The sequence below is a fragment of the Lytechinus variegatus genome, chromosome 6 (assembly GCF_018143015.1).
Source record: "Lytechinus variegatus isolate NC3 chromosome 6, Lvar_3.0, whole genome shotgun sequence".
Taxonomy (NCBI): Eukaryota; Metazoa; Echinodermata; class Echinoidea; order Temnopleuroida; family Toxopneustidae; genus Lytechinus; species Lytechinus variegatus.
The window spans coordinates 13,009,243-13,034,103 of NC_054745.1; the positions used below are offsets into that span (position 1 = coordinate 13,009,243).

The 24,861-nt window shown below is 38.1% G+C and overlaps 2 protein-coding genes and 2 non-coding genes across 4 annotated transcripts in view; 3 read left to right on the plus strand and 1 right to left on the minus strand.

Moving 5' to 3' along the window:
• Nucleotides 1-23,728, minus strand: part of LOC121416846 (MAM and LDL-receptor class A domain-containing protein 2-like) — a 161,850-nt gene extending 138,122 nt beyond the window's left edge. Inside the window, exons 1-3 of the mRNA XM_041610363.1 lie at nt 23,458-23,728; nt 15,133-15,273; nt 14,290-14,528 (exon numbers count right to left, since the gene is read on the minus strand). Coding sequence (XP_041466297.1) covers nt 14,290-14,528; nt 15,133-15,273; nt 23,458-23,524 — 447 coding nt within the window. The 5' untranslated portion in view covers nt 23,525-23,728. The remainder of the gene's footprint in view (nt 1-14,289; nt 14,529-15,132; nt 15,274-23,457) is intronic.
• Nucleotides 1,489-12,455, plus strand: LOC121417027. The gene is made up of 8 exons (XM_041610578.1): nt 1,489-1,890; nt 3,551-3,632; nt 5,054-5,106; nt 7,622-7,750; nt 8,449-8,639; nt 9,513-9,590; nt 11,067-11,283; nt 12,311-12,455. The coding sequence occupies exons 1-8, from the start codon at nt 1,722-1,724 to the stop codon at nt 12,355-12,357; spliced, it is 966 nt and encodes a 321-aa protein (XP_041466512.1). The 5' UTR covers nt 1,489-1,721; the 3' UTR covers nt 12,358-12,455.
• Nucleotides 23,729-24,267: 539 nt separating the features above from the next.
• TRNAQ-UUG lies at nt 24,268-24,339 on the plus strand. Its single transcript has one exon. It is a non-coding gene; the product is annotated as a tRNA-Gln (tRNA).
• Nucleotides 24,340-24,638: 299 nt separating this feature from the next.
• TRNAQ-UUG lies at nt 24,639-24,710 on the plus strand. The gene has a single exon. It is a non-coding gene; the product is annotated as a tRNA-Gln (tRNA).
• Nucleotides 24,711-24,861: the final 151 nt, after the last annotated feature.

The following is a 24,861-nucleotide window of genomic DNA, read 5'->3' on the forward strand; positions in this document are numbered from 1 at the left end:
ATTCTGTTTATTGTCATTTGTGTATTTACATTGTGTGTTTCAAACGAGAATTGTTTAGTCGTATGGCAACATGCATAAAATTTGGTTCTTTTTTCCCCAAAATGCACAGTAAATTGTTAAAAACTACAGAAAAAACGACATCATCTTCTGGTAATCAACTCTTTCCCTCGTATAATTTTCAAATCATCTTCAATAATCCAGTCATTCTGCACAACCTCAAAGTAATATAATGCTTCTTAAGGGGATTCTCATCATTTTTATTGTTTACGTTTTCGATTTTGCTGGCAATTTTTTTAAAAAGATATATTGTAATCAGCAAACCTATAGATTATCAAACATTAAAAATGGGGTAAGGGGGGGGGGGTTAATGTCACAATTTCTACTTTTTAACAATACACAATACAATGTGTCCTCGGGACGTTTTTCCCCAGTACGAAAGTATTTTTATTCTCCATCCCCCCAACCCCCACCCCCCGTCACATAAAATCTTCGCTCCTTACGCTGACATATAGCTGCCTATACACAGCAAACGCGGAGTGGGGTCGACTGGTGATTGAGAATATACAATTTTGCTCCTTGATAATTCGTTGGAATGATTGCTTCGGCGAAACTTAGTTGGGGCGCCCTGGATAATATGCCTCTGGATCTACCAGAAAGTGTAAAAGTTAGTTTACATTAAATACAAATATGTCTGACCTATACATTTCAGTGAAAACGTACATGACCAAGGCAGAATGATAATGCTGCGCACGCGGCGCCCGATATAGGGCTTCATCTTTGAGTGAAGAATAATCTCGGGGATAGACATCATTCGCATCGTTGACACTTTCTCTCGCGATCTGTTACTTACAATTTACATGTATTTGCCATAAAGACGGACAAACGCATGTTACAAAAAACACAAAATTTCGGGAAAAAATGATATCCAATCCAACATCTTCACACTGGTCACTGCACTGCAACTCCCGATTACAAGTGGTGCAACTTTCCAACCAATCGACTTGCGCGCCCTGGAATTCCGGAATTTACATATTGCAATACAGTATGACAGAGGTGCATTTGTGCGAACACAAAGGCCATGAGCGTAAGTTAAAATATAGTTTTGACTAGATCTAGCCCTTGAAATTGACTACATTGTACCAATCCAGTAAATATAACCATCAAAAAAAAAAAAAAAATCCGGCGAAAATAGGGGGGGGGGGGGGCGCGCCCGGGGCGCCCCCCTCTGGATCCGCCACTATGCATATCATAGCAAGTTGCACGATGTACTTGGCAAACTGTGAAATACCAGTCGTTCGTGGACGCATCGTTGTTTTTTTGTGGATGTGAATGAAAACCACTATTCAAAAGAATATATGAATAATCAAGACATTAAAGTTGGTGCTTATCTCATTAGATTTTAAACCACCATGTCACTTTAATACAAATGACCTTCCTCTGATCATGCGTAGAAACTTTGATCATGCGCAGAAAGGAACTACGAACTGGCTTGGGGTATGGGTGCGTCTGCGTTTGGGTGAGAGAGAAAGATATACAAAGAGGAGAAAACCGTTGATCATTCAGAGTAGGCCTAAAACCTCGCACGTAGTCATTTTATGATCGGGACCCCGAGTGTACAGAGTCATCTCGTTTCATTCCTATTTAGGGATTCGATCGAGACTCATCAACCACAATATTCTGGTCGAATTGTAGAAAATTAAAGGGGATTGCAACCTATCACTATGGCGCAGGACAGGTTTGTTTTGATTGGAATGTTGGTCTGCTCTCTGGGTGTGGTCAGCATCGCAGCCTTGGTTCTCGGTATCGTCAGCATCACTTCCCTTCAAGGCATGCAAGGAGGGTCTACCAACGATCCACAGTCGATTAACATCTATACACAGCCATCAACAGGTGGGTCCAATTCGGGCGGCGGGTTATGTGGTGTAGTGGTAAGGGCATCGGGCTCAAGATGGTTAGGTTGTGGGTTTTAATCCCCACTCGGCAATTGTCTCCACTTTGATAAAAATATACCCAAGAGTACGTTCTATAGTCTTTAAAGTCAGCCACGATGCCTGATTAACTTGGGCATGAAAATGTCTCCTGTGTAATTGGATATATCGCAGCAGTTAACGGTATACAACCGACTAAAAGCTATCCTGGGGAGATCGTAACGGGAGCTTAATGACAGGAACAGAAAAAAACCTGTCTATTTGGTGTGGATTCAGGGATGCCCTTTATACGGATATAAAATTGAATATTTCGATTGTTCAATATTGCTTGGATAACATTTTTTCTATAAAAAAGAGGTGTTACTAAGTAAAAAAGTAATGGATTTTCACATTCAAGACAAGGGTATGACAAGGGGATCCTCTCAGTCCTTACCTTTTTATCTAGTGTATTGAAGTCATGGTTCATAAATAACGAATCATTTGAAAGGATGAATTTAATATGGATATAAGGAAACTAAGTTAGCACTTTATGCAGGAGGTATGACAGTTTTTGTTCTCCATGTAAAATCAGTTGTCGGACTAAAAGCGCTGTTTGGAGACTTTGGAAAACTTTTTGGATTAAGCATTAATAACGACTGAATCAAAATGCTAGTAACGTTAGGTTCGTGTCAACATGGTCAATATTTGGATTCGAATTTCCCGTTCGACAAAAATGATTGATTTTCTTAAGGTTTTGGGAGTATATTTAACCCTTGATGTACATGAGAATAATGATCTTCATTACAATGAAATGTTAAGCAAAATTAAACGCGTTTGAAGGTTTAGAAGCTAATGGATATAAGGCTAATGAAAAAGATTCAACTTGAATGTGCATTTCCATTCTAAAGTCTATTATCGAACATCTTTTACTCCTGTTCCTAAATGGGTTTATATACCGTTGTCTGAATTAACTTTTGATTTCATATGTAAAGGAAAGAAAGACAAAAATTGCAATGCATTTTGTCTATTTTCAAGGGGATTTAAAGATGCTAATTTTTTATGTGCCGGTAAAAGTCCAATGAATTATGAAAATTCATTTTTTTGGGGGGTAATTTTGAAGAAAGATTAAGGTGTGGAATGGAAACAGTATTTTAATTTTGTCACTGGACATTTGGGTGGAGATTTGATATTTTTACGTGACTATACATGTATAGTGTTTATACCATGTTTATTCAAAGTAACGATTTACATGGACTTATTAGAAGAGTGGGTAAATATATAAGACTTATTAGAAGTACAGTTTTGGAAAGTGGTGATTTCTATTCATAAGTTTATTCGATACAAAGCCCGTTTTATGCAACTGGCCGAAGATCTTCAACCATTGTAAAAGGGTCAGTTAAATGTGGATTTTTTGCGAGGATGTGCGTTAGGTTGATGGTATGGATATTTGTTCGCTTGAAAGTTAAAATCATACGAGGCATAATCTTTGTCATACACTTTTCATCTGAACAAATCGGTGATATTTCAGCTTTACTTGTGGTGTTTTCAAACATGCTAAATAATGTGTAGGTGCAAACAAAATAGGCCATAATAACTACATTGAGATAATAATATTTTAAAATCCACTTTACTTCATGCATTAGGAAGCAGCCCCGATAGCGATGCTGATGATGATAAAATTTGGACGTTCGCCATTAGTCATTATGATGACAAAAGAGCATATCTGTAAGTCTGAATTGGGCCCGGAATGGGGGCTTCTTATACGTATTTCTTTGCAGACAATCGATGGTTGTTTCGATTATGTATTACGATTGTTCTTTGAGATGATAAGGATAGTTATGAGAACGACAGCAATGATGTTTTTGATCTTCGAAATTAAGATGATGATGGCTTTATTTGTAATGATGATGGTACAAATGGTGATAGTGGTGATGATGTTGTTGTTGTTGCTGTTGGTGGTAGTGATGGTGATGATAATGGACTTCTACGAAAAAAATACAACATTTGCTGATAGGGTGTTCCATCCCACGAGTGGTAAATAAAAAAAAATGATGATTATAATGATGAAGGTGATTTTGGTCATGATGATGATGATGATGGTGATGATGATGGTGGTGGTGGTGATGATGATGGTGGTGGTGGTGGTGATGGTGATGATAATGATATGATAACCTAGGAAGAAGCAATTGCCTTTATAATTGTGGGTGACGATGATGAAAATAAGGCGTATGCAAAGTGGCAGTTAAAATATGCTAAGATCGCTATGAAGAACGCCACACGTCATGCTTGAGAAGTTGGTGGAAGTGCATGATGGTTATACGGCTGACGACATCATCTGCGTTCGCGGGGCGGGGTTGCCACACCCAGCTTCGCAAAAAACGGGATGAGCTTTTCTCGAAAAGGTGGGTTGAAAAGCTGCGCGCATCGGAATCGGTAGACTAGATTAGCCGGGGTAACATAGTAGCGCCTTGAGCACCTAGCAAGGTGGGAGCGTGCGCTATGAAAAATCCTATATTGATTTTTTACTGTTATTTTTGATGGGCGGAAGTCAAGTTGACGCACATTTTCCAGACAACCCGGGGGGGGGGGGGCACGATTCGCTTTGATGAGCTGTGTTCTTTACCAGGATTTCATTAGCGTGTCTGCGTAGGTTTGTGGGAGGGTATATTGATGCCTATTGAGGTGAGTCTGGTGTGTGGGCATGGTGGGGGTGGGGTGGGAGCGTGTGTGTTTAACTGAGGATGGAAAGAAGGGGGAGGTGGGAACAAACGTTCATTTTCTTTTTAGCCCTATTTACTTTCAACATCCTTGGTGGTGAATGCGCCGCGCAGCCATGCCACGCCAGTACCGGTCAAATTGCCGCAAATGCAAACTATTGTATTGCAACAACTATTACTACTACTACTTACTACTACTACTATTACTATTACTTAATCAACATTGTTCGAACCATATCACCTTGTATTTGGGAAAACTATGCATTTTTAGATCTTCATAGGTGAGCGATTTGTACCGTGATGTCCGATTTTGTTACGAAGTGAATGTTGTGAATGGTGGTATTCATGATGATATGAAGACGATGATAATATTATTTGTAGTCTATTTTTGATATGTATAATTATCTATTTTTGTTTCTATGGTTACAGGGATAAGACAACACACACCATCAAGGGATTTACTCCGGATATCGTTGAGGCTGGTAAGAAAATCGAATACAAAATCAATCGAATGATAAGCTATTTCAAAATTCATTAATTGCCACATACTTTTTTATATACTAAATTCTGAATAAAAACCCCTACCCCCAAAACAGAATTCAAAAGCTCCCCGCCATCCAAAAGCGAGGGCAGTGCAACTAGAAGTGATGAATGTGGAATAACAGGCCAAGAAAAATCCCAGCGGGCCTGGCTGAAATCATGTAATCTACTTTATTCTTCGTTACGCTAGCAGCCTTGATATTTCTATACAAAATTCTGAATAAAAACCCCAACCCCAAAAAACAGAATTCAAAAGCTCCCCGCCATCCAAAAGCGAGGGCAGTGCAACTAGAAGTGATGAATGTGGAATTACATGTCAAGAAAAATCCCGGCGGGCCTGGCTGAAATTATGTAATCTATTCTTCGTTTAATACGCCAGCAGCCTTGATAACCCAGACGGCATTCATCACAAATTACACAATGTTATTGTTGTGTTTAACATTCATGCAATTGCATTTAAACGGAGGTGATTTCAATTAAAGGCCTTTTTCACACGTGAATCGTCATTGTTATGATGATTGCAATTCGTCTTTAGAACCATCGGACCTTTCACACTCTCACTCGAAAACTGTGATTTGAATTCGAATTCCCGAGCGAAGGCGGTATGTGTCCTTGGCGACTTGTCAATCAATGCACTGCTTCTCAAATACAAACTACGATGAGTGCATGGCAATTGTATTATCTATGCAAGTGCTTGAAAGGTTATTTAAGCTCCTCCCCCAAAAGATGTTTGGATTTCGCATGAATACACCTCCGGAGTAGAATTTGAATTCGTGATTGTGATTAGCGTTCGTGATTTTGATCATGTTCTAGTTTGATTTCACACGTGCAAGAAATACGTCATTAGCCTTGTTTGTTTTTCACTGGATTAATAATTCAAATTACACATTTTTGACCGTGAGAAAGGGCGGTAAATCTACTTTGAATCTACCAAGCACCTACGCAGGGCCAGCATGAATGGTGCAGATTTTTTAAACGCTCAGTCGCCACAAGCAAACGAAGTGAATCCTTGATTTCATATGCTCGAATATATAACTCCATGCTCTCTTTTGAGAAAATCAGCACAAGAAACTTATTTTGTTTCGCAAGAAAGATGATTTGCATTAAAACGCAAATCAACCACGAGTTAACGCTTAATAAAGAACTTGTGCATGATATTTTATCTACAATTTAACTTTAGTTTCTTAAAACATCCCATAAGCATAGAATCATGTACATCTAATTCAAACGTCGTCCAGGGGAAGCGCTATTAAATCGCACCCCTTTAAAGTGATTTTTATATGTATGTTTGTTTGTATGCGAGTGTGAATATTTTTCCATATTACGACGTTAAAAGACGGAATATTCTAAAAATGTTTTTTTTTTCAATCGTGAACATGACGTGTACATAAGCAATAAATGATGAATGAATTATTGATATCAGATCTGAAAAGGAACATGTATAAAGACCATTTTTTAGGAAAGAGACGATATGTATCTCAGTAAATAAATAGACCTAATACAAGGGCTAAGCGAGAGTATATATTTTTTATATCAAAATCTATAAGAATGAATATTCTAAGAACTGTTTGTAAGAACGAACATGATACATATTTGAACAATTAAAGCGGGCTCGATGCGGGAGCTGATAATTGATATTCTGACCTGCAATCGGGATATTTTAAGGGAGAAGTAATTTCATGATGCGTACCTAACTAAGCAATTAATGCAAGCAGGATGTATGAGCTGAAATATTTAATATACTTCCTGAAAAGGGGAAAAAAATCAATGATTATTTGTAGCAAGAATTCATGAAAAGGATACGTATCTCATTGGCGTAATGCGAGCCGAAGTGCAACTTAGTTGATTGTTTTTTTATATATATATATCCTCATCTAAAAAGGGTCTTGATTGTAAAATGAATGAAGAGGATTTTTATCTCCCTTATCAGATCAGCGTGTGATGAAAAGCTTTGACAATTAAACTAAACTAATCAACAATTAAAAAAAATTCAAAGGAGTTTTTTTTTATTTCTTGACGAGAATAAGGATATCACTTATCAATAGTTGGCACGAATATTCATCCCTGGGTAAAGACATACAAGATTCATTTTCTAAAGTGCATTACCATGGTAACAAAACAGGACAGGGTATAAATCACCCTCAGTGGTGTTCTTTTTCTGTGCCTTTATTCCTTTGCCTTTTATATTCATTTTTGTTTTTATTTTCTTTATTTGCGTACCCTTCCCACTTTTTGCGCCCCCCTGAAAGAGGCGCCAAGGGCATGTGTCCCCTTACCCCCCGCGAGATACGCCACTTGCCATGCAAATTATTCACATCATTATTAATCCAATTATTACATGTTATTTTGTCTTTTGTTGACTTTTAAAAGAAAACTTCAAAATATTCATTGCAATTCTATTCAAACCTCAAGGATCTACATTGTTTTCTCGAATTGCTTGTTAATTGTAATTTTCAGTGTGCGAGATAGCGAACAAGAATTGTGTAACGGTGTATGACATCTCCGTGAACTGTTGGGACACCAAGGCCGGTGACCGACCCAGGGGCGGCAAGGGTATCATGAGCGGATGGTACGATGGCTGTTTAGGTATGGTATTTTCTTAATATGGCAAAAGTCTACCAAAAAATAAGACTTTTGTAATGAATATCTTTAGGAGGTCAAAATTGTTGCTCGTATAGCAGCTCTCTAGAAATGTTGCACCATAAGCCATGAATGATCCCCCTCAAAATTATCGACCCAGTACATGTCTGGTCCAAACTATTTTAACAGTAAACCCAATTGACTTTGGCCAAAGCCAAGAATATGAAAACTGTTATTTTGATTGATAATTCCTTGATTTATCTTGGTTGATGATGGTGATAATAATGATAGAAATTTCATTATTGATTACAAAATCGTTTAAACGATTTTGTAATTGCAAATTAATGATTGATTGCTAATCTTCTCTTTGAAACAAAAAGTTTAATCTGATTTGCTAGAGCTAAAATTGATTTATCAGTTGTAAAATTGGAACAGAATATTTGCAATTGATCGCAAATATTTCCTTGTAACACCCCCTATGTCATATTTAAATCTTTGTCAAAAACTCCGTGGGGCCCGTTGCAGAAAGAGTTGCAATCAATCTCAACACAAAGTCATACGCAACTTGATTTTCAACCAATCAACAGCGCGCATTTTTGACTTGCGATTGATTTTCTGAATTGCGTTTAAACGCAACTCTTTCTGCAACGGGCCCCTGGTCCCCTCAATTTTTTTATAACTCATTTCGCCTCGTTTTGCTTCAGAATGGGTCCAAACGTATGATCGACTTCTGACCTTCACATTCACCGCGCCATGGACCAAAGGGGGTATTGTTGGCCTCTTTGCGAGGAATGACAGCTCCGTGACGTATGATGATTTGACCAATCAGAAAGTTGGATTTATAGATGGGTGGAACTCGGACGAATCCTGTCTCGCCCGCTACACAAACATTCTGGTAAATACTAACTTGACTGTACCATGGATCCCTGTACGGAAGCTTTGAAATGTCATCGACGTGTAGAGATGGGGGGAAATAATATATTTCACCTTATCTCGCAAAGTCGACATACCATATCGCTTGCTTCCTCTCACACACACTTACATCCCCTCACATATATCTCTCACACGCACATCCTCTCTCGCGCGCCCCTACCATTCACACACACCCACACACACACACCCACATCCTCACACACGCACTCTCTCACACACACACTCTCACATCCTCTCACACCCTAACACACTCATAGGGGAATTCATATCAATGTCTCAGCAGGTGAGTAATCAATGTTTTACTTTTTAGATCTTCGATCCTTCCCCGGGCCCTTTCAACTGCAGCTGGAGTTGACAGCCCATACCCCTTTGAATAACCGTCTACAAAATGCCATTGAAATGTGTTTTTATGCATGTACAGCCCCCGAAACTTTTATTTCCTTCTGCACCGCTAGCCTGTCACCATTTCACCTTTTTCTATATTCTCCTTTTATCTGCATATTTAGCTATGTGTGAGTGGAGCGTTGTGGCCCAGTGGAAAAGTCTTCAGACTTTAAACCAGAGGGTCGTGGGTTCGAATCCCAGCCATGGCGTAATTTCCTTCAGCAAGAAATTTATCCACGTTGTGGTGCACTCGACCCAGGTGAGGTGAATGGGTACCCGGCAGGATTAATTCCTTGAATGCATGAGCGCTGAAAGGCAGCTCGAGCTAAAGCCGGGGTAATAATAATAACAACGCGTCTCGGAATAGAATATTTCTAGATAGATGGCGCTATATAAATGCCTATTATTATTATTATTATTATGTGTCCTTTTTATTCCATCTCCCATGCAGGGTTCCACACTTCGTCCCGATCAAGTTTCTTATTTTGAAACTGCCGATCTCCTAGCAGCCGCAGTACAAAATGGAGTAGTAAGTATATAGAGGGGGCTAAATCGACTAGGCCTACACTGTTAAAAAAAAAACCTGATTTTACAGAAAACAGAAGATTTTGCAGAAAGCGATAACAGAATCATTCTGTAAATTCATAAAACAGGATTTTTCTGCAATTTAACAGAAAAGGTCTGTTTAAAAAGGGGAAGAGGCTGTTTTATTCAAGAAAATTTGTAAGGTTCCATACACCAATCACCAATATCCTGTAAGATTACGCAATCTGGTTAGATTATAGGTGTTCTCGAGACTCTGCTGCAGGAACTTCTTTTATTTTAAGGATAGATATTCTAACAGTGTACTTATCATAAACTAGAAGGGAAGGGCACATTTAGAAAATATAGCAAGCAAAAGACGGAACTCCTTTGGGGAGCATCAGCAAAAGTTTTTGGTTGTTGAGATTAGACTAATACATACATCTAATTTTTAGAGGGGGGGGGCACATTTGGAAAAAATGATGTGTACATCGTGCATATAGACCATCCTTGAAAAATTGATGACATTAACCGATATAAAAGCTGAAACACTGAGGGCAGCATCTCAAAAAGTAAGAGGCAAATTTGTTTGAACGTTGAAAGTTGGTGATCTCAGGTATTCATTTTTGTTCTAGTCTCGTACCTCGCGCGGTATTGTTTAGAGCCATTGTCAGTTAGGGGCAGCGTCATAAACAGCAAACAGTGAGAGTTTTCTGAAGTGGCGCTTTTTTTTTCTTTTGAAAGGGGCTTGCCTTACAAACCTCATGCGCCATATTTGCAACCAATTGGACCCAGGTCAGCCGAACTCTCTCCCTGTGCTGTTTGGATGACACTGTCTTTTCGTGGTGGAATGAGAGCAGTTCTAGGCTTTGATATATTACTAATATAAACCTCAATACCAAATCCCAAGGAAAAAAAAACGTTGAGAAATGTGGTCCGCAGCTTGCAAAAGAATTTGAACGGCAGATCTGGTTCCACCGGCAGATATCTTTCTTTTCTCTGAACCATAATAATAATAATAGCCAAATTATAGTAAAGTCCTTTTCCCAGAATGGCTCAAAGCGCGTTACAGCATACTGTCTGTCGGGTTGCTGCGGTTTGTTTTTCTTATTTTTTATTTTCATATTAAAATATGTAAATAAATATGGTAAGTCCTAAATAATTTTGAAGGAAATAAGTAGTGTGTATGCCTATCGAGAGACGATAGCAAGTACAATACCCGCCGAAGAGAAATTGGTTCTGAATCCGCCCGAGTTGCCGATCCGCGCCGGCAGATAGTATTCCTAGCACCGCATTTGCCTAACACCGTATCCACCGCTACACCAGCGGCTGGAGTGTAGCTTTACTGTCATGACTGTATCCCATACCATCTTCGAGGAGGCAATCAAAAATAATTCAGCCGAAATCATCGGAGAAATCATGTAAGCAATTTGTCCATAGTTTCTTCTATCTAGTTCATGTTTTTCCCTGATTTTCTTGTAAGGTTGATGTGGCGTTTGGTGAAGTTCTTGGAACTTTCACCTCCTCATTGAAACGCATCTCACCACTGGACTTCGAGAATTATTGTAGAGCTGCTGGAGGGTCAGTTATGACACGAAAGGTTAACACCGATTTGGTCAATTGGTGGAACGCAGCATTCAAACTACTCAATGACAGAGGGCGCTATAACGAAATCTGCGACTCCGTCAATGAACGCCATGGTAATTAATCATTCCAATCGTTTAATTATGTGATTATGTTAAATTACTTCAAGTAAACATGCAATAATGATAAAGAATAAATTTAGGAAATTCCTTGAAACCCCCCCCCAAAAAAAAAAATCGGAGTTGACACGAAAATTTGTAGGCCTATGTGACGGCCTTCTGTATTCATATTATCAAGTTAATTTTCTTCAGTTTGTAGCTCCAAAAACTATGGTGGCGCTTCGCATTCGCCATAATATGTCCCAGTTCCAAGTGGTGCATAAAAAGTGAAGGGGGTCTTAAATTCCTATGGTATCTCGTCCCTATACTTTCTTCAGCTGTAGTAGGCGAGGTCGGAATGAGGAATAAATGCCACCGAATTTAGGGGTATAGCTCCGGAAAATACAGGGCGTAATGATATTAAAAAAGCAACTGTAAAGGTAATTCTTGAGTTGATGTAATAATGATGTCTGAATCAAGAAAACGAGTCTCCGATCCAGCGAAAGGGCAACAATTATACAGGCCTATCAATGGCTTAGAGGTATGCTCATGCAAAAGTGATGGCTGGATGTATAGATGGGGTTAGAAGAGGGGTTAATACAATTATATGGGTTAAATGATTGACGGAAAAAATGATGGATGATGGAAGAATTAGTAAAATTGATGAAGTTCAATGAAATGATTGGAAACGGGGTCTAGGGAGAGCACAGGTAAACGTTTGGCGGACAACACACGGTAGTTAGACACGAGGGTTTTAGCTATTTTCTAGATTTGGACTGTGATTGCATATGAGAAGCAACCGTTTGAAGTTGAACTTTTTTGTTTAATTCTTTACGTCACGATCATGTACCGCACAGTCCTTGTGTTAAAAGTGAACTTAGAGGGCGTCTATACTTTACACACAAACTATTGATGCCCTCTATGTTCGTTGGATTGTAACCTTTAATTCCGCGTAGGTCAATGATCAAGAGAAAGAACTCGATCCCTATTTAACTACATTTGCGTAATTATTTTTTGCTTTCTTTCCTTTTTTATTTGTTGACAGGTCATATTCCCAGTGGCGATTACCGAGAATTCTGCATCGGATACTAGTGAGCTTCCAGAGCCGATTCGTCTATTAATACTCATAAAGTGACTATTTTCAAATGCAGATGTCAAAGAGTGAGGGAGAGGTGGAGGGGTATGTGAAAGAAAGAGAAGAAAAAATGAGAGGATGATGGGGTGGGGGGAGCTGGAATGTGATGAGAGGGACGGATAGCAGAGGAGAATGAGAGGGAGAGAGAGAGGGGAGAGAGATGGGGAGGGGTAGGCTAAAAAAGAGAGAGAGGGGGGGGGAGAGGAAAGAGAGAAGATGTAAGAGAGTGGGTACACTGTAAAAATTATTGGGTGAATTTTAACCAGCACGAGGGTGATCATGTGTTCAACCAATTTGGGGCAGTATTTTACCCAATGCAGGAAGCATAATGCCCAGTAAGGTTAAAGGATTAGTAGCAATTACTTTAAAATGGGCAAAATTTTCATCACACTGGATAAATAAAAATGCCCCCAAAGAACATAATTGGACACATAATTACCCTCATGGAACACTATTACCGAATATTTGTTTAGAGTGTAAGAGGGAGGAGAGAAGAAATAAAGATAAACGACAGCAATAAAGAAAGAGAAGAAGTCATCTCATAATAGGCCTCAGCATAATATAGGCTGCTTGTTATAATCATGGACTATTACAAATAAAAGGACCTATTACAAATAATAGGTCCATGTTATAATTATCTTACAAAGGAATGTGTACACAATGTATACGGGATCTAACTCTATAATCAGCGATCGAGAATTCAAGGCGAAACCTTAGTGTAATTGCTAACTGATAGTCGTATTAACCTGTCATGTATAATCATAACATTGTTCTCTCGCTTAAAATCCTAACACTGCTTTCATAACTGCATCATTTCAATAACATTTATGATTGATTTGTCTCGATCTATCCTATAAGTTTCGGTTTTGATGTTGTTAACGAGTTATGTTCATTTATGCTGAACAATTAATGGCGGAGGTAAGTGTAAGAATAGAAAAAAGTAAAGAACTTGTGTCAAAATCGTATACTTTCTATCCATCCGTTATTCTAAACTCTCAAATGAATCAAGATTGATTACGTTTTTCTATTTTTTTTGTTATTCATTTATGTATATTTTTTTCTGGGATGGGGGGGGGGGGGTACTGCCCGTCATATTTAGAAATGTATTGTTTTTCCGTCATCATAATCATTGTTAGTTCTTTAAAAATGAACTTTTCATAATTTTGTTATATGATTCATATATATGTTTTATCAGTTCAATTTATTTTGATCTGATTTGATTTTATTGTTTACTTCTGCAATTACATCATTCGTATATGATACATTTTCCATAACATAACAAACATAGTATATTAAGAACTTTTTGTTATTGATTGAAATAAAAAAGAAAAAAAAACGCCTACATGTAGTTTAAATTTTAATTCATTTATTCATTTGATCATAGCTTTTAATAAATATTCATTCTTCTCGTTATTTTGATTTATCTTGATAAAAGAGGGGAGGAGAAAAATAGCCGCAGAGAACACTGCTTAAAGGAAGGAGAAATTCTGTGTGTGAGGGTGTGTGTGTGTGGGGGGGGGGGGTGGGTAGGAGAGGGTGTGTATGTGTGGGGGGGGGGTATGTGGAAGAGGATGTGTATGTGTGAGGGTGTGTATTTATGGGTGTGCGTGGGAGAGGGTGTGATGTGTGCGGTGGGTGGGTGTGTGGGAGAGGGTTTGATGTGTGAGGAAGGGTGGGTGTGTGTGGGAGAGGGTGTGATGTGTGAGGAAGGGTGGGTGTGTGTGGTAGAGGGTGTGATGTGTGACGAAGAGTGGGTGGGGGTTATGTTTGATATTTATAAACTAAACTTGTTCTCAGTTTACAAGCATCCGATGCGCAAGTTGATAAAGAATGAGCATTGTTTAAAAAATGGTCCAAATTGATAATGAATAAAAAAAATAAAGTCTCACCTGTCCAATATTCCAATCGTCTCCCTGTGTCCCTATCATCTGGAAGACGGGGCTACCCAAGGGGTCCCCGACCTTTGACACGTAAATATTGAAAGTGCCCATGGTCGCCCCGTACATGTGGTAATAGAATCGAAGGCATTTTGTGCCGCCGGCGACGACCTGGTTATAGGGGCTTGTCAGACGTGCGTTCTCCCCCGGAACCCTGGGGCTTGATGTCTCGATGTATGCATACTCTCCACCTGTATATTATATATATATTTCCGAGAGTCATTTTTTTCCAAACACTGCTTATTTCAAACATACTTTTCTTCAAAACCATATCAAGAGCGTAGGCTGGTTTGTGCATTTGGAGTGGACATCCAGGGAGGTGGAACCAAAGGGTTATGGGGGGGGGGATGTGCACATCTTGGGGAGGGGGAACTTAATCGTGACAAATTTCGTTTTGCTTGCCAGTGTCTGAACTCTTCCGCCCAGCTGGTGGATGCAGTGTACCCCAGCCTACGCCCTTGTATATCAATATATTTGATTATTTTAAAGTAAAGATATCTATAATGCATCTATCACATACGCTAGTTTCTATTAAAAAACACACAACATTGGTCACCGAAAATAAAAAAGAAGACACACTCACACAAACACACACCCACGCACTTATAAGTTTGTAATGTTATTGACAAAATAATGTTTTTTGGTCATATTGGTTCAATCAGCATACTTATTCTTTTTAATACGTTAGATGTTAAGATGATGAACTACGAGTGAAATTATAAGATTTACCACGTGACCGCACTTTAATTCAAACTACTCATGAATATCCATAGAAGGAAGGGATACGCCACTTACTTCCGGTCGTGTGATCTGCACCTGGTCCTGTATCGGCTGATGAGGTAGGTCCAGATAACAAGGTCCAATCAAACGAATCTGTGCTATCTTGGGTCCATCCACATAACCCTGAATCAAAGTCACAGTCAAACTGGCCAAAAGCTATAAGAAAAAATGATAATAAAAAACAACCTTTTTATTGTAAAGATTATCAATACGAACATTTTGCCATTTTATGATGACGCGTCATAACACGGTGCAATGATCTAGCCAATAATAAGTGCGTATGCAAGTCACTTGTTCGGACTTAGACGCAACTTTCCAGCCGTACATTTTAGGGTGCACAGGGACGGATCCAGGATTTTGAAATAGGGGGGGCGCCAGCGGCGAGGGAGCGAAGCGACCGAGCGGGGGGAGGGTGTGGGAGGGGGGTACCCCCCTCCCACGGCAAGGACTTTTTCAAAAAATCATGTCCAAAAGTCGTATTTTTAGAGCACCTTTAGAAGAAAAATGCACACTTAAATCACTGTAACTTCATGAATAAAAGACACATACTGACTCATTTAGGAGCTGGTTTCCAGTCACACACCGTATAAGCGGTCATTCAAAACATACATTTGGCAAAGGCTCTTCACTTGCTTGCATCGTGTGATTGAAACGTCAAATTTAAATGATACGAAACTGAGACTTGTAATCGATAAGTTCCGAATAATCCATTCTGTTTATTGTCATTTGTGTATTTACATTGTGTTTCAAACGAGAATTGTTTAGTCGTATGGCAACATGCATAAAATTTGGTTCTTTTTTCCCCAAAATGCACAGTAAATTGTTACAAACTACAGAAAAAAACGACATCATCTTCTGGTAATCAACCTTTTCCCTCGTATTATTTTCAAATCATCTTCAATAATCCAGTCATTCTGCACAACCTCAAAGTAATATAATGCTTCTTAAGGGGATTCTCATCATTTTTATTGTTTACGTTCAAAGTCTCTCATCGCGTTGCCATCTTAACTTATGACCAGCCAGGATGAAATTGTATTTATATTTATTTTAACATAAGATAATCAATTTTTACGAAGCACTTGTTAAAACTATACCACAAATAATTAAATAAGGTCAATGATAAAATGCTAGAAAATACATGTAAGGAGCTTTGATATCCAGTCCATAATTGTATAAGTTATAACTATCAGTGGCAGAAAATGTAAAATAAACCGAGGCTCGTCTTCGGTATACAGAGTTCAGATTAATATACAATTTTGCTCCTTGATAATTCGTTGGAATGATTGCTTCGGCGAAACTTAGTTGGGGCGCCCTGGATAATATGCCTCTGAATCTACCAGAAAGTGTAAAAGTTAGTTTACATTAAATACAAATATGTCTGACCTATACATTTCAGTGAAAACGTACATGACCAAGGCAGAATGATAATGCTGCGCACGTGGCGCCCGATATAGGGCTTCATCTTTGAGTGAAGAATAATCTCGGGGATAGACATTATCATTCGCATCGTTGACACTTTCTCTCGCGATCTGTTACTTACAATTTACATGTATTTGCCATAAAGACGGACAAACGCATGTTACAAAAAACACAAAATTTCGGGAAAAAATGATATCCAATCCAACATCTTCACACTGGTCACTGCACTGCAACTCCCGATTACATGTGGTGCAACTTTCCAACCAATCGACTTGCGCGCCCTGGAATTCCGGAATTTACATATTGCAATACAGTATGACAGAGGTGCATTTGTGCGAACACAAAGGCCATGAGCATAAGTTAAAATATAGTTTTGACTAGATCTAGCTCTTGAAATTGACTACATTGTACCAATCCAGTAAATATAACCATCCAAAAAAAAAAAAAAAAAATCCGGCGAAAATAGGGGGGGGGGGGCGCGCGCCCGGGGCGCCCCCCTCTGGATCCGCCACTGGTGCATCTCTTAGTCTTTGCATGTTGGGACCAATGTCTTCCATTATCATGTTGACCTTGATAAGAACCAGTTATTTATTTTTGTTTTGTTAGGAATGCACAAGTTTAACTTGATATAACTCTTACTTCCAGATTTATTGATCTATTAGCTTGATCGCCTGTTTAGTAGCTAATTTTTATATAGCGCTTTTCCCAGAACGGCTCACAGCGCTTTACAGCATATTACTCCGGTCACTGGATTAATTTCAATCCCGCACGAAAAGTGCACAATGTCCACTCCCTGGGGGCATTCCTTGCATTTACCTCAGCCTCATTATGGTGCCGGCAAATTCAAACATACAATATCTTTCGCATCCTTTCGGGTACCCATTTAGCACCTGGGTCAAGAGTGGCAAAGTGTGGATTAACGCCTTGCCAGAGGACGCTAGACTAGACGAGAGTCAGAACCACTACACCACAGCTCTTCCACATCGTTTGCTGTGCTGGGCTTCTCATATGTCTGCATGTACTGTTTTAAGCGTTTTGCGTATCCCTTTTTTCATTTCAACAGAATGGCTAAAAATATGTATGTATAGTTTTTATTAATTAGACGAGTTGATATGTTGCATTATAAAAGAAAAATAATAGTATTCTCTTCGATATTGCTGTGTTTTAAATGTGTAAAACAGTAATTGAACTTGAATGGTAAATGACTTAACATCAAACTTATAAATAAAAAAAGAAAAACAGAAAAACCTATATGCCGAATTATGTAAATAAATGATGATATCAAATAAAGGAAAATGATGATGTAAGTTATTTGTAGACGGGTTTAATTTACAAGTGAGCCTGTGGCCATATGCCAGATTGTGCGGTATTCTTTCATTATATATATATATTAAATCTTTCCTTGTAAAACCTTTATTCATATTTTGTAAAACTTTTATCTGATAACGACGCTGACATTTGGTCATCGTAAAAAGCAAGTGCGGGCATTTACAGGTCGTACCAGGTACACCACTGCTTTATTAAGCATACATAAATGTTTGGAAAGCATTATCTTCTTGGTACAACATGGTGACGATCAAGGGGCGGATCCAGGCTTTTCCAAAAGGGGGGGGGGGCACATTTTCCCCAGTAAAAAAATGACAAGCAACAGAAAGGGGGGGGGGAATAAAAAAGGTCTTCACTTTCAAGTGGGGGGGCACACTTTTGTTTTAACGGCATTTCTACATTACATATTATAATTGTGCTTCTCAAAGGGGAGGGGGCACGGGCTGGCTTTGCCCCCTGGATCCTCCAGTGCTGATGACGATGGTATTCGATCTTAAAAAGGTTACCGTTTCAGTCTACTAAAATCGAAATGACGTGCGACCAGCCATTGATTTGCCCGAAGCGCCTTAAACGGGTAATATTTTTATATTTGTGAAAAATAAACCCCTCATTTATATGTTTCTTAATTTCTGCGTAAATTGAATTGAATTTATTCAAATCAGTCAAACATGATAGAAAGTACAAATAAAATAAATGGTTACATAATAAAGAACTGAAAATGACAGGTTTGGGACCCCAAAGAAGCACAGCTTGTAATCAGGGGCCCCTGTAAATGATACGTAATATTATTATTATCCAGTTAAAATTTTCATTTCATTTCATTTATTGGGTTCTGCAACACTTTTTCATAAACACATTTGCAAAGAAAATACAATAACGGTATACATATAAATGACAAGTGTTTTAGTGAATTTCAGTGAAATCATAGAAATCATAGTGAAATCATAGTTAACTGTTTACAACTGGCTCCTTATGAAAAATAATGAATCGCACATGGACAAAAGATGCTTATACAGTATCTAACTATACCTCAGAAATAAATGTGACCTGTCACCCCAAAACCGACAACACGTCGATCACAATGAATGTCGAGATTTTTATTGAGCTTGCAAATTCATTTCCTAAACTTTAAAGTGATACACAATATGTTAAAATTGGCTATATTTATTACAAGTACTTGAATGAATGCAGAGGAAATTCAGCAAGGCTTAAAAAATGAGAAAAAAAATTGTTAACAAATTTTCGGCATTTAATACTCCTATTTGTTTAAGATCAGTATGCTCGATCTGTTATGAAAATCATAAGATCAGTATGCTCGATCTGTAATGAATATCATAAGTCAGAAAAAATTGGAACCAGTGGGATTCGAACCTGCGATCTACTGCTTTCCGGGCAGCGACTCAACCATCAGGCTATTCTGGTTCACGGCTAAGCCACGATGAACTGGAATTCAAATACACTCGATCTTCTTCTTTCTGACTCATTAATATTCAGATGCCGTCCGTCGTGGACAAATAGGAGTAATGCCGGAAATTTGTTAACAAATTATGATTTCCTCCTATAAAAAAAGCCCCTTGAGAAAACATTTTTTAAAAATGTTATTTTCATGTTCATTATTTATTCTAAGTTTTAGCATATAATCGGTGTTATGATTGGCTGCTGAACCCTGTTACCATGATAGTTGCCATAATGGCAAAGTTACAACAGTGGCAAGTCTTATGAAATGCGCCCCTGATATAACTATGGGCATCTCCACCATGCTCACCAGCCATTTTTAGGATGAATGTATGAATAAAGGGTAAATTTGTCTCCATCCGCTATGTTTACTTTTCGTTGGTATATAATCGCCCTTGGTCAAATTCTGGTAAATCTCCAACCAGTAAGTCTGCAAAGCATTTGATATTGTCACTTAGTAATTCAACTATTTATTAAATTTTGGCTAAACTCATTTCATGTATCAATAATTGGTCTGTATTAAATGTAAGATGAAATGTTGATGCTGAAATGGCTCATTTGACAAAGTGCAACATATCTTTTTAGACGAACTTGGAAATTGGACCAAAATCAAATTAGACTAAAATAGACCAAGGTGGAATTAGACGCATGTTGTATGATTTGAACCAAACAGCAATTTAACCCAACTTGATTAGGGTTCCAAGACATTTACTCCGGCGACAATTACTCAGAAGGAAAATCTGCACGTTAAACCAAACATAAAATCTAACCTCCATAACTAAATAAACCCCAATCCTTATATTTACATTATTCTCTACCAATTACAACCTATTACAATCCTAACTCTGACCCCGGGGGGGGGGGGGCACTTACATTGACGAGTGGATACCATGCGCGACCAAAAAAACACGTAAAAAGGATGTCCTTTTCGCGATAGGGCACGTTACGTACGTAACGTGATAAGGGTGTCAAAAACACAAAAATAATGAAAAAAGGGTATCTATTTCGCTAGGAAAATTACGTGTTTAGGGTCGAATTTGCGGGGATGATAAAACAAAATTAAAATGTTTTATAAAGGATGTCCTTTTTGCCCCAACACTACGTGTTTAGAGTCCTATTTGCGCGAGGTGTAGAAGGTGGGTTCGTACTAAACCAAATAAGGTAAAGCCGACGACCGAAGGACCCGTAACAATAAAACATTCCTGTACTTGTTTAGGGGTCCATTTCAGGGAATATTTGCCAAGAGTATCGTTTTGTTTCCAATAGTTGTAAAGGGTAAGGTTTCACACGCCTATACTTGTTAAGGGGTGCATTTACAGAATATGGAAATTACGTGTTTAGGGTGCTTTTCGAGACCCCAGGTCGCGCATGGTATCCACTCGTGAATGGAAGTGGCCCCCCCCCCCGGGCTCTGACCCTAGCATGCCCTCTGAGATATCAAAAAATCACAGGAGCAAATGTCGGGTCACTGACGTTAGACCATTCGAGAAGTAAACGCATAGCTTGCAGACCATTGAACTGAATGATAAACCAAATGAAGATAATGAGAATCATGTACATATAGTTGTCCAGGTACCCGTATCACATTACAAACATTGGTTTAGATAAGGCCTATTATCACTCGAGACGGTAGCCAGTGGTACAGGTGGGCGTTTCATAAAGCTGTTCGTAAGTTAAGAGCGACTTTAAGAACGACTGGTGATCCTTTCTCGTGGTAAACGGTATATTCATTGGCGATGGTTTAGCGCATACGAAAGGATCACCAGTCGTTCTTAAAGTCGCTCTTACCTCACGAACAGCTTTATGAAACGGCCCCCAGGTTTATTACCATTATATCAGCTATGAAGTTTACATTCAGGGGCGGTAACAGACTAATTTTTTTTTTTGGGGGGGGGGGTAAGGCTAGGGTGGTTTTCAGGGGGTTTCAAACATTTCCATTGTGGGCAGCTTAGGTAATGACTATGGTTACTGGGAATTTGTCTGCAATATCAGCCTCCCGGGTAAAAAAACCCCCCAAAAACAGTGATGCAGCGAGGGAGCGTAGCGACCAATTAAAAAATATCAAATTGGTTTAGAAAAGGCAAGAGAAACATTGTTGTGCGTCTCCTTATTTTTATTCTCCATCCTGAACGTAATTATGAACAAAATGATGAACGATTCCTGTCTATTAATTTATTATGTGCTATATTTTCCTTTCATTTTGAATGAATCTATTCTTTAAACAATTATATATATTTGTTTTTTTATAAAAATGAAAAAATACACACAAAAAAAAATGACGAAGAAATTCCTTTCCCCCTCATGAATTTAGGCAGATCCACCTACTCCCTACAAGAGGAGGCTGTGAGTCTCATATGCCTTGTATAACTGATTTTTATGCAATAATTCGTTTTTTTGGTTGCATAAAGATATAAATAAAGTGTGCAGAAATTGCATAAGTTCCGGAAAAGGATATGCAATAGTGATATTCGAATCATCATATCGATCTCTATCGAACCCACTCTTTGATCGAGTCAAATAAATGCCGACGAATGGTTATATTTATGAAACCCTTACGAATGTAGATATTGGTTAAACTGATTGATTTTTAATTTGTGCTATCTGGCACTTCCCTGAAATACCGCTTGGTGTAGCCTACCAGGGGATGGGGCTGTTTTGCATGCCGTCAAAAGTTGGAAAGGACGCTACTTCAATACTTGGCCCCGCTGTGTTGTTTCATAAGGCTGTTAGCAAGTTACAAATGATTTGACTCATAACTTGGGACCATGCTGCGTTAAAAGTTCCCTACAAAGTGCGTCTTTAAAAACAAAACCCGGACAATTTTGAAAAGTCTATCTGAAGTTATAGCACACAATGAAAGGATTTGAATAAATTAACACACCCAGCCCTCCCATTTATAATGCAAATCCCCTTAATACTTGGGTTGACAATTTTTTCATTACTTATATGATGGAATTGTAAATGCTAAAATATAACGTATCTAAAAGAACAACAGCAAAACAATTCAAATAACAATTAGTTTCGAAAATGAATTTTCAAAGCATTATTAGAAAATAATGAGAAAGAAAATGAAATGAAGTCTGCTGATTAGCAAGAAGTCTCACGATCATATTTCTCATTTTCTGCAATTTTGGCGCATACCTCGTTTCAAACCTCAGACATAAAAGTTCTGTGTTCGCTCAAGCACGAACGAAACTTTTTTCTTAATGGCATTTGAAAGATAAGACTTCAGAGAAGTATTAAACTCAAAATATATGCATCACAATTTGAAATACATTTTTGATAGAATTTTAAAGGGATTATTCGGGCTGAAAATATTTCTATCTAAATAAATAGAGTAAAATTCACAGAGCAAAATGCTGAAAATTAGATTGAAATCGGATAAAAAATAACGAAGTCATTGAATTTTTAAGATTTGCATTATTCTGGTGAAACAGTTCTAGGTATGTCTTTATAAATATTCATTAGGTGGGCTGACGATGTCATATCCAAACTGGTTCTTTTGTATTTTATTACATGAAAGTAGGTTTATTTAAAAAAATTTACCATGAATAAAACAATTGGATTGACAAACTGATTAAGTGCATTACTTATTTATTGCCGCAACTTAGTTCATTATCATGAAGACGCATTATTTACACATGTATGAAAAAATCAAACATTTATGAGTTTTTAATGTGATGACATAAGAAAAAAGAAAGTCGGGATGTGACATCATCAACTCACCTAATGAATATTCATGACAATGTGCATACTAACTGTTTTCACAAGATATTCATAAACTTTTAAATTCAATAACCTCGTTATTTGTTTTCCGATTTTGATGATTTTTTTTGCATTTTGCTCTTTGAATTTTACTCTATTTATTTAGATATAACTATTTTCTGCCCGAAACATCCCTTAAAAAAGGTTTTTTTCATAAGCACTGTAACGCTAACCAAACACCATTTCCAGTCGTTCGCTAAGTCTTAAGTACTTGTAACTTCACGAACACAATACGCTCCAATATGATACCACTTAAAAATCGCTCTGCTTTGCCTATTTTATTTCGTATTTTTTTTTAATATACCATCAGATGCAATTACCCCATCGAGTTTTTAAGGAGAAAGATATGAACAACAAAAAGAGAGAAAAACTTACAAAATGTGAAGAACGTCCCGAAGAAAATAGAAAAGGTAACAATTCTGTTTATAGTGATCACATCCATTTTTATTTACTTTCCATTTCAGCCCGGGGTCCGAAATTTCTGATGACAAAATGGAAGTTGTGAGATTTCCTGTGTTTCTATTCCGATAATTCTTCCAGGATGCCTTCGAATTTCCCAGCGTTTTGAACTCGACAATGATTATTGGAGTTCAAAAAACGAGCTGAAAATCAGAAAAAACACGTGAAGTCCGCGTTAAGGTGATTAAGGTGTAAGATTTGACCGATTATATAATGAACCGAAAAGGGGCGGATTAGAATCACGTGATAGCATCACGTGACTCTTATGCCTTCTCTTTGATTTATTTTGGCTTGTCTGCTTGCTGATTACAAGAGTGGTTACGTATTCCCCCTTTTTGTCTCTTTGTGGATTCAAGCTTTTCTCCTCTTCTGCTTATTTTTCCTTTTTTTCTCCTTCACACTAATCATTATCATCATCATCATCATCATCATCATCATCATCATCATCATCATCATCATCATCATCTGTATTATCGTATCATCGCATCATCATCATCATCTATATCATAATCATCATCTGTATTATCGTATCATCGCATCATCATCATCATCATCAACATCTATATCATCATCATCATCATCATCATCTATATCATCGCATCATCATCATCACCATCATCATCATCAGCATCATCATCATCATCTGTATTATCGTATCACCCCATCACCATCATCATCATCACCATCATCATCATCATCATCATTGTGTTGGGAGCTACCACCAAAGGCCCCATGGTGTAATGGTTAGCACTCTGGACTTTGAATCCAGCGATCCGAGTTCAAATCTCGGTGGGACCTTCTTTTTTACACTCTTCTTCTTATTCCCTTTTCTTCTTCTTCTTCTTCTTTTTTCTTCTTCTTCTTCTTCTTCTTTTTTTTTTAGCAACGATTATATATGAAATATATGCAGTGAATGTTTCCTAATATTCATTTATGATCAACTTCAATAAAAACAAGGTCTTGGGGCTGTGCACATTCTTTCTATTCATGGCATGATGTTTTCAAATCCAAAGGAAACGGCTTTTGTGGCCAGCGAATTAAAAAAAAAACATTTTAACTGAAATGTACACTGTGTTGTGTTGGGAGCAACTAGCAAAGGCCCCATGGTGTAATAGTTAGCACTCTGGACTTTGAATCCAGCGATCCGAGTTCAAATCCCGGTGGGACCTTCTTTTTATAACATTTTTTCTTCTTCTTCTGATCCTTCTTCGTCTTTTTTCTTCTCCTTCTTCTTCTTCTTCTTCTCATTTTCCACCTTCTTCGTTTTTCTCTTCTTTCTTGTTATCCCTTTTTCCCGATTCTTCGTTATGATGAAAAATG

What these genes read in the sequence shown, in the direction of transcription:
- LOC121417027 (XM_041610578.1), top strand. Translation starts at nt 1,722, where the DNA reads ATGGCGCAGGACAGGTTTGTTTTGATTGGAATGTTGGTCTGCTCTCTG. An exon ending in CTATACACAGCCATCAACAG is followed by an intron (nt 1,891 to 3,550) that starts GTGGGTCCAATT and finishes TTCATGCATTAG; the next exon opens with GAAGCAGCCCCGATAGCGAT. An exon ending in CTCCGTCAATGAACGCCATG is followed by an intron (nt 11,284 to 12,310) that starts GTAATTAATCAT and finishes ATTTGTTGACAG; the next exon opens with GTCATATTCCCAGTGGCGAT.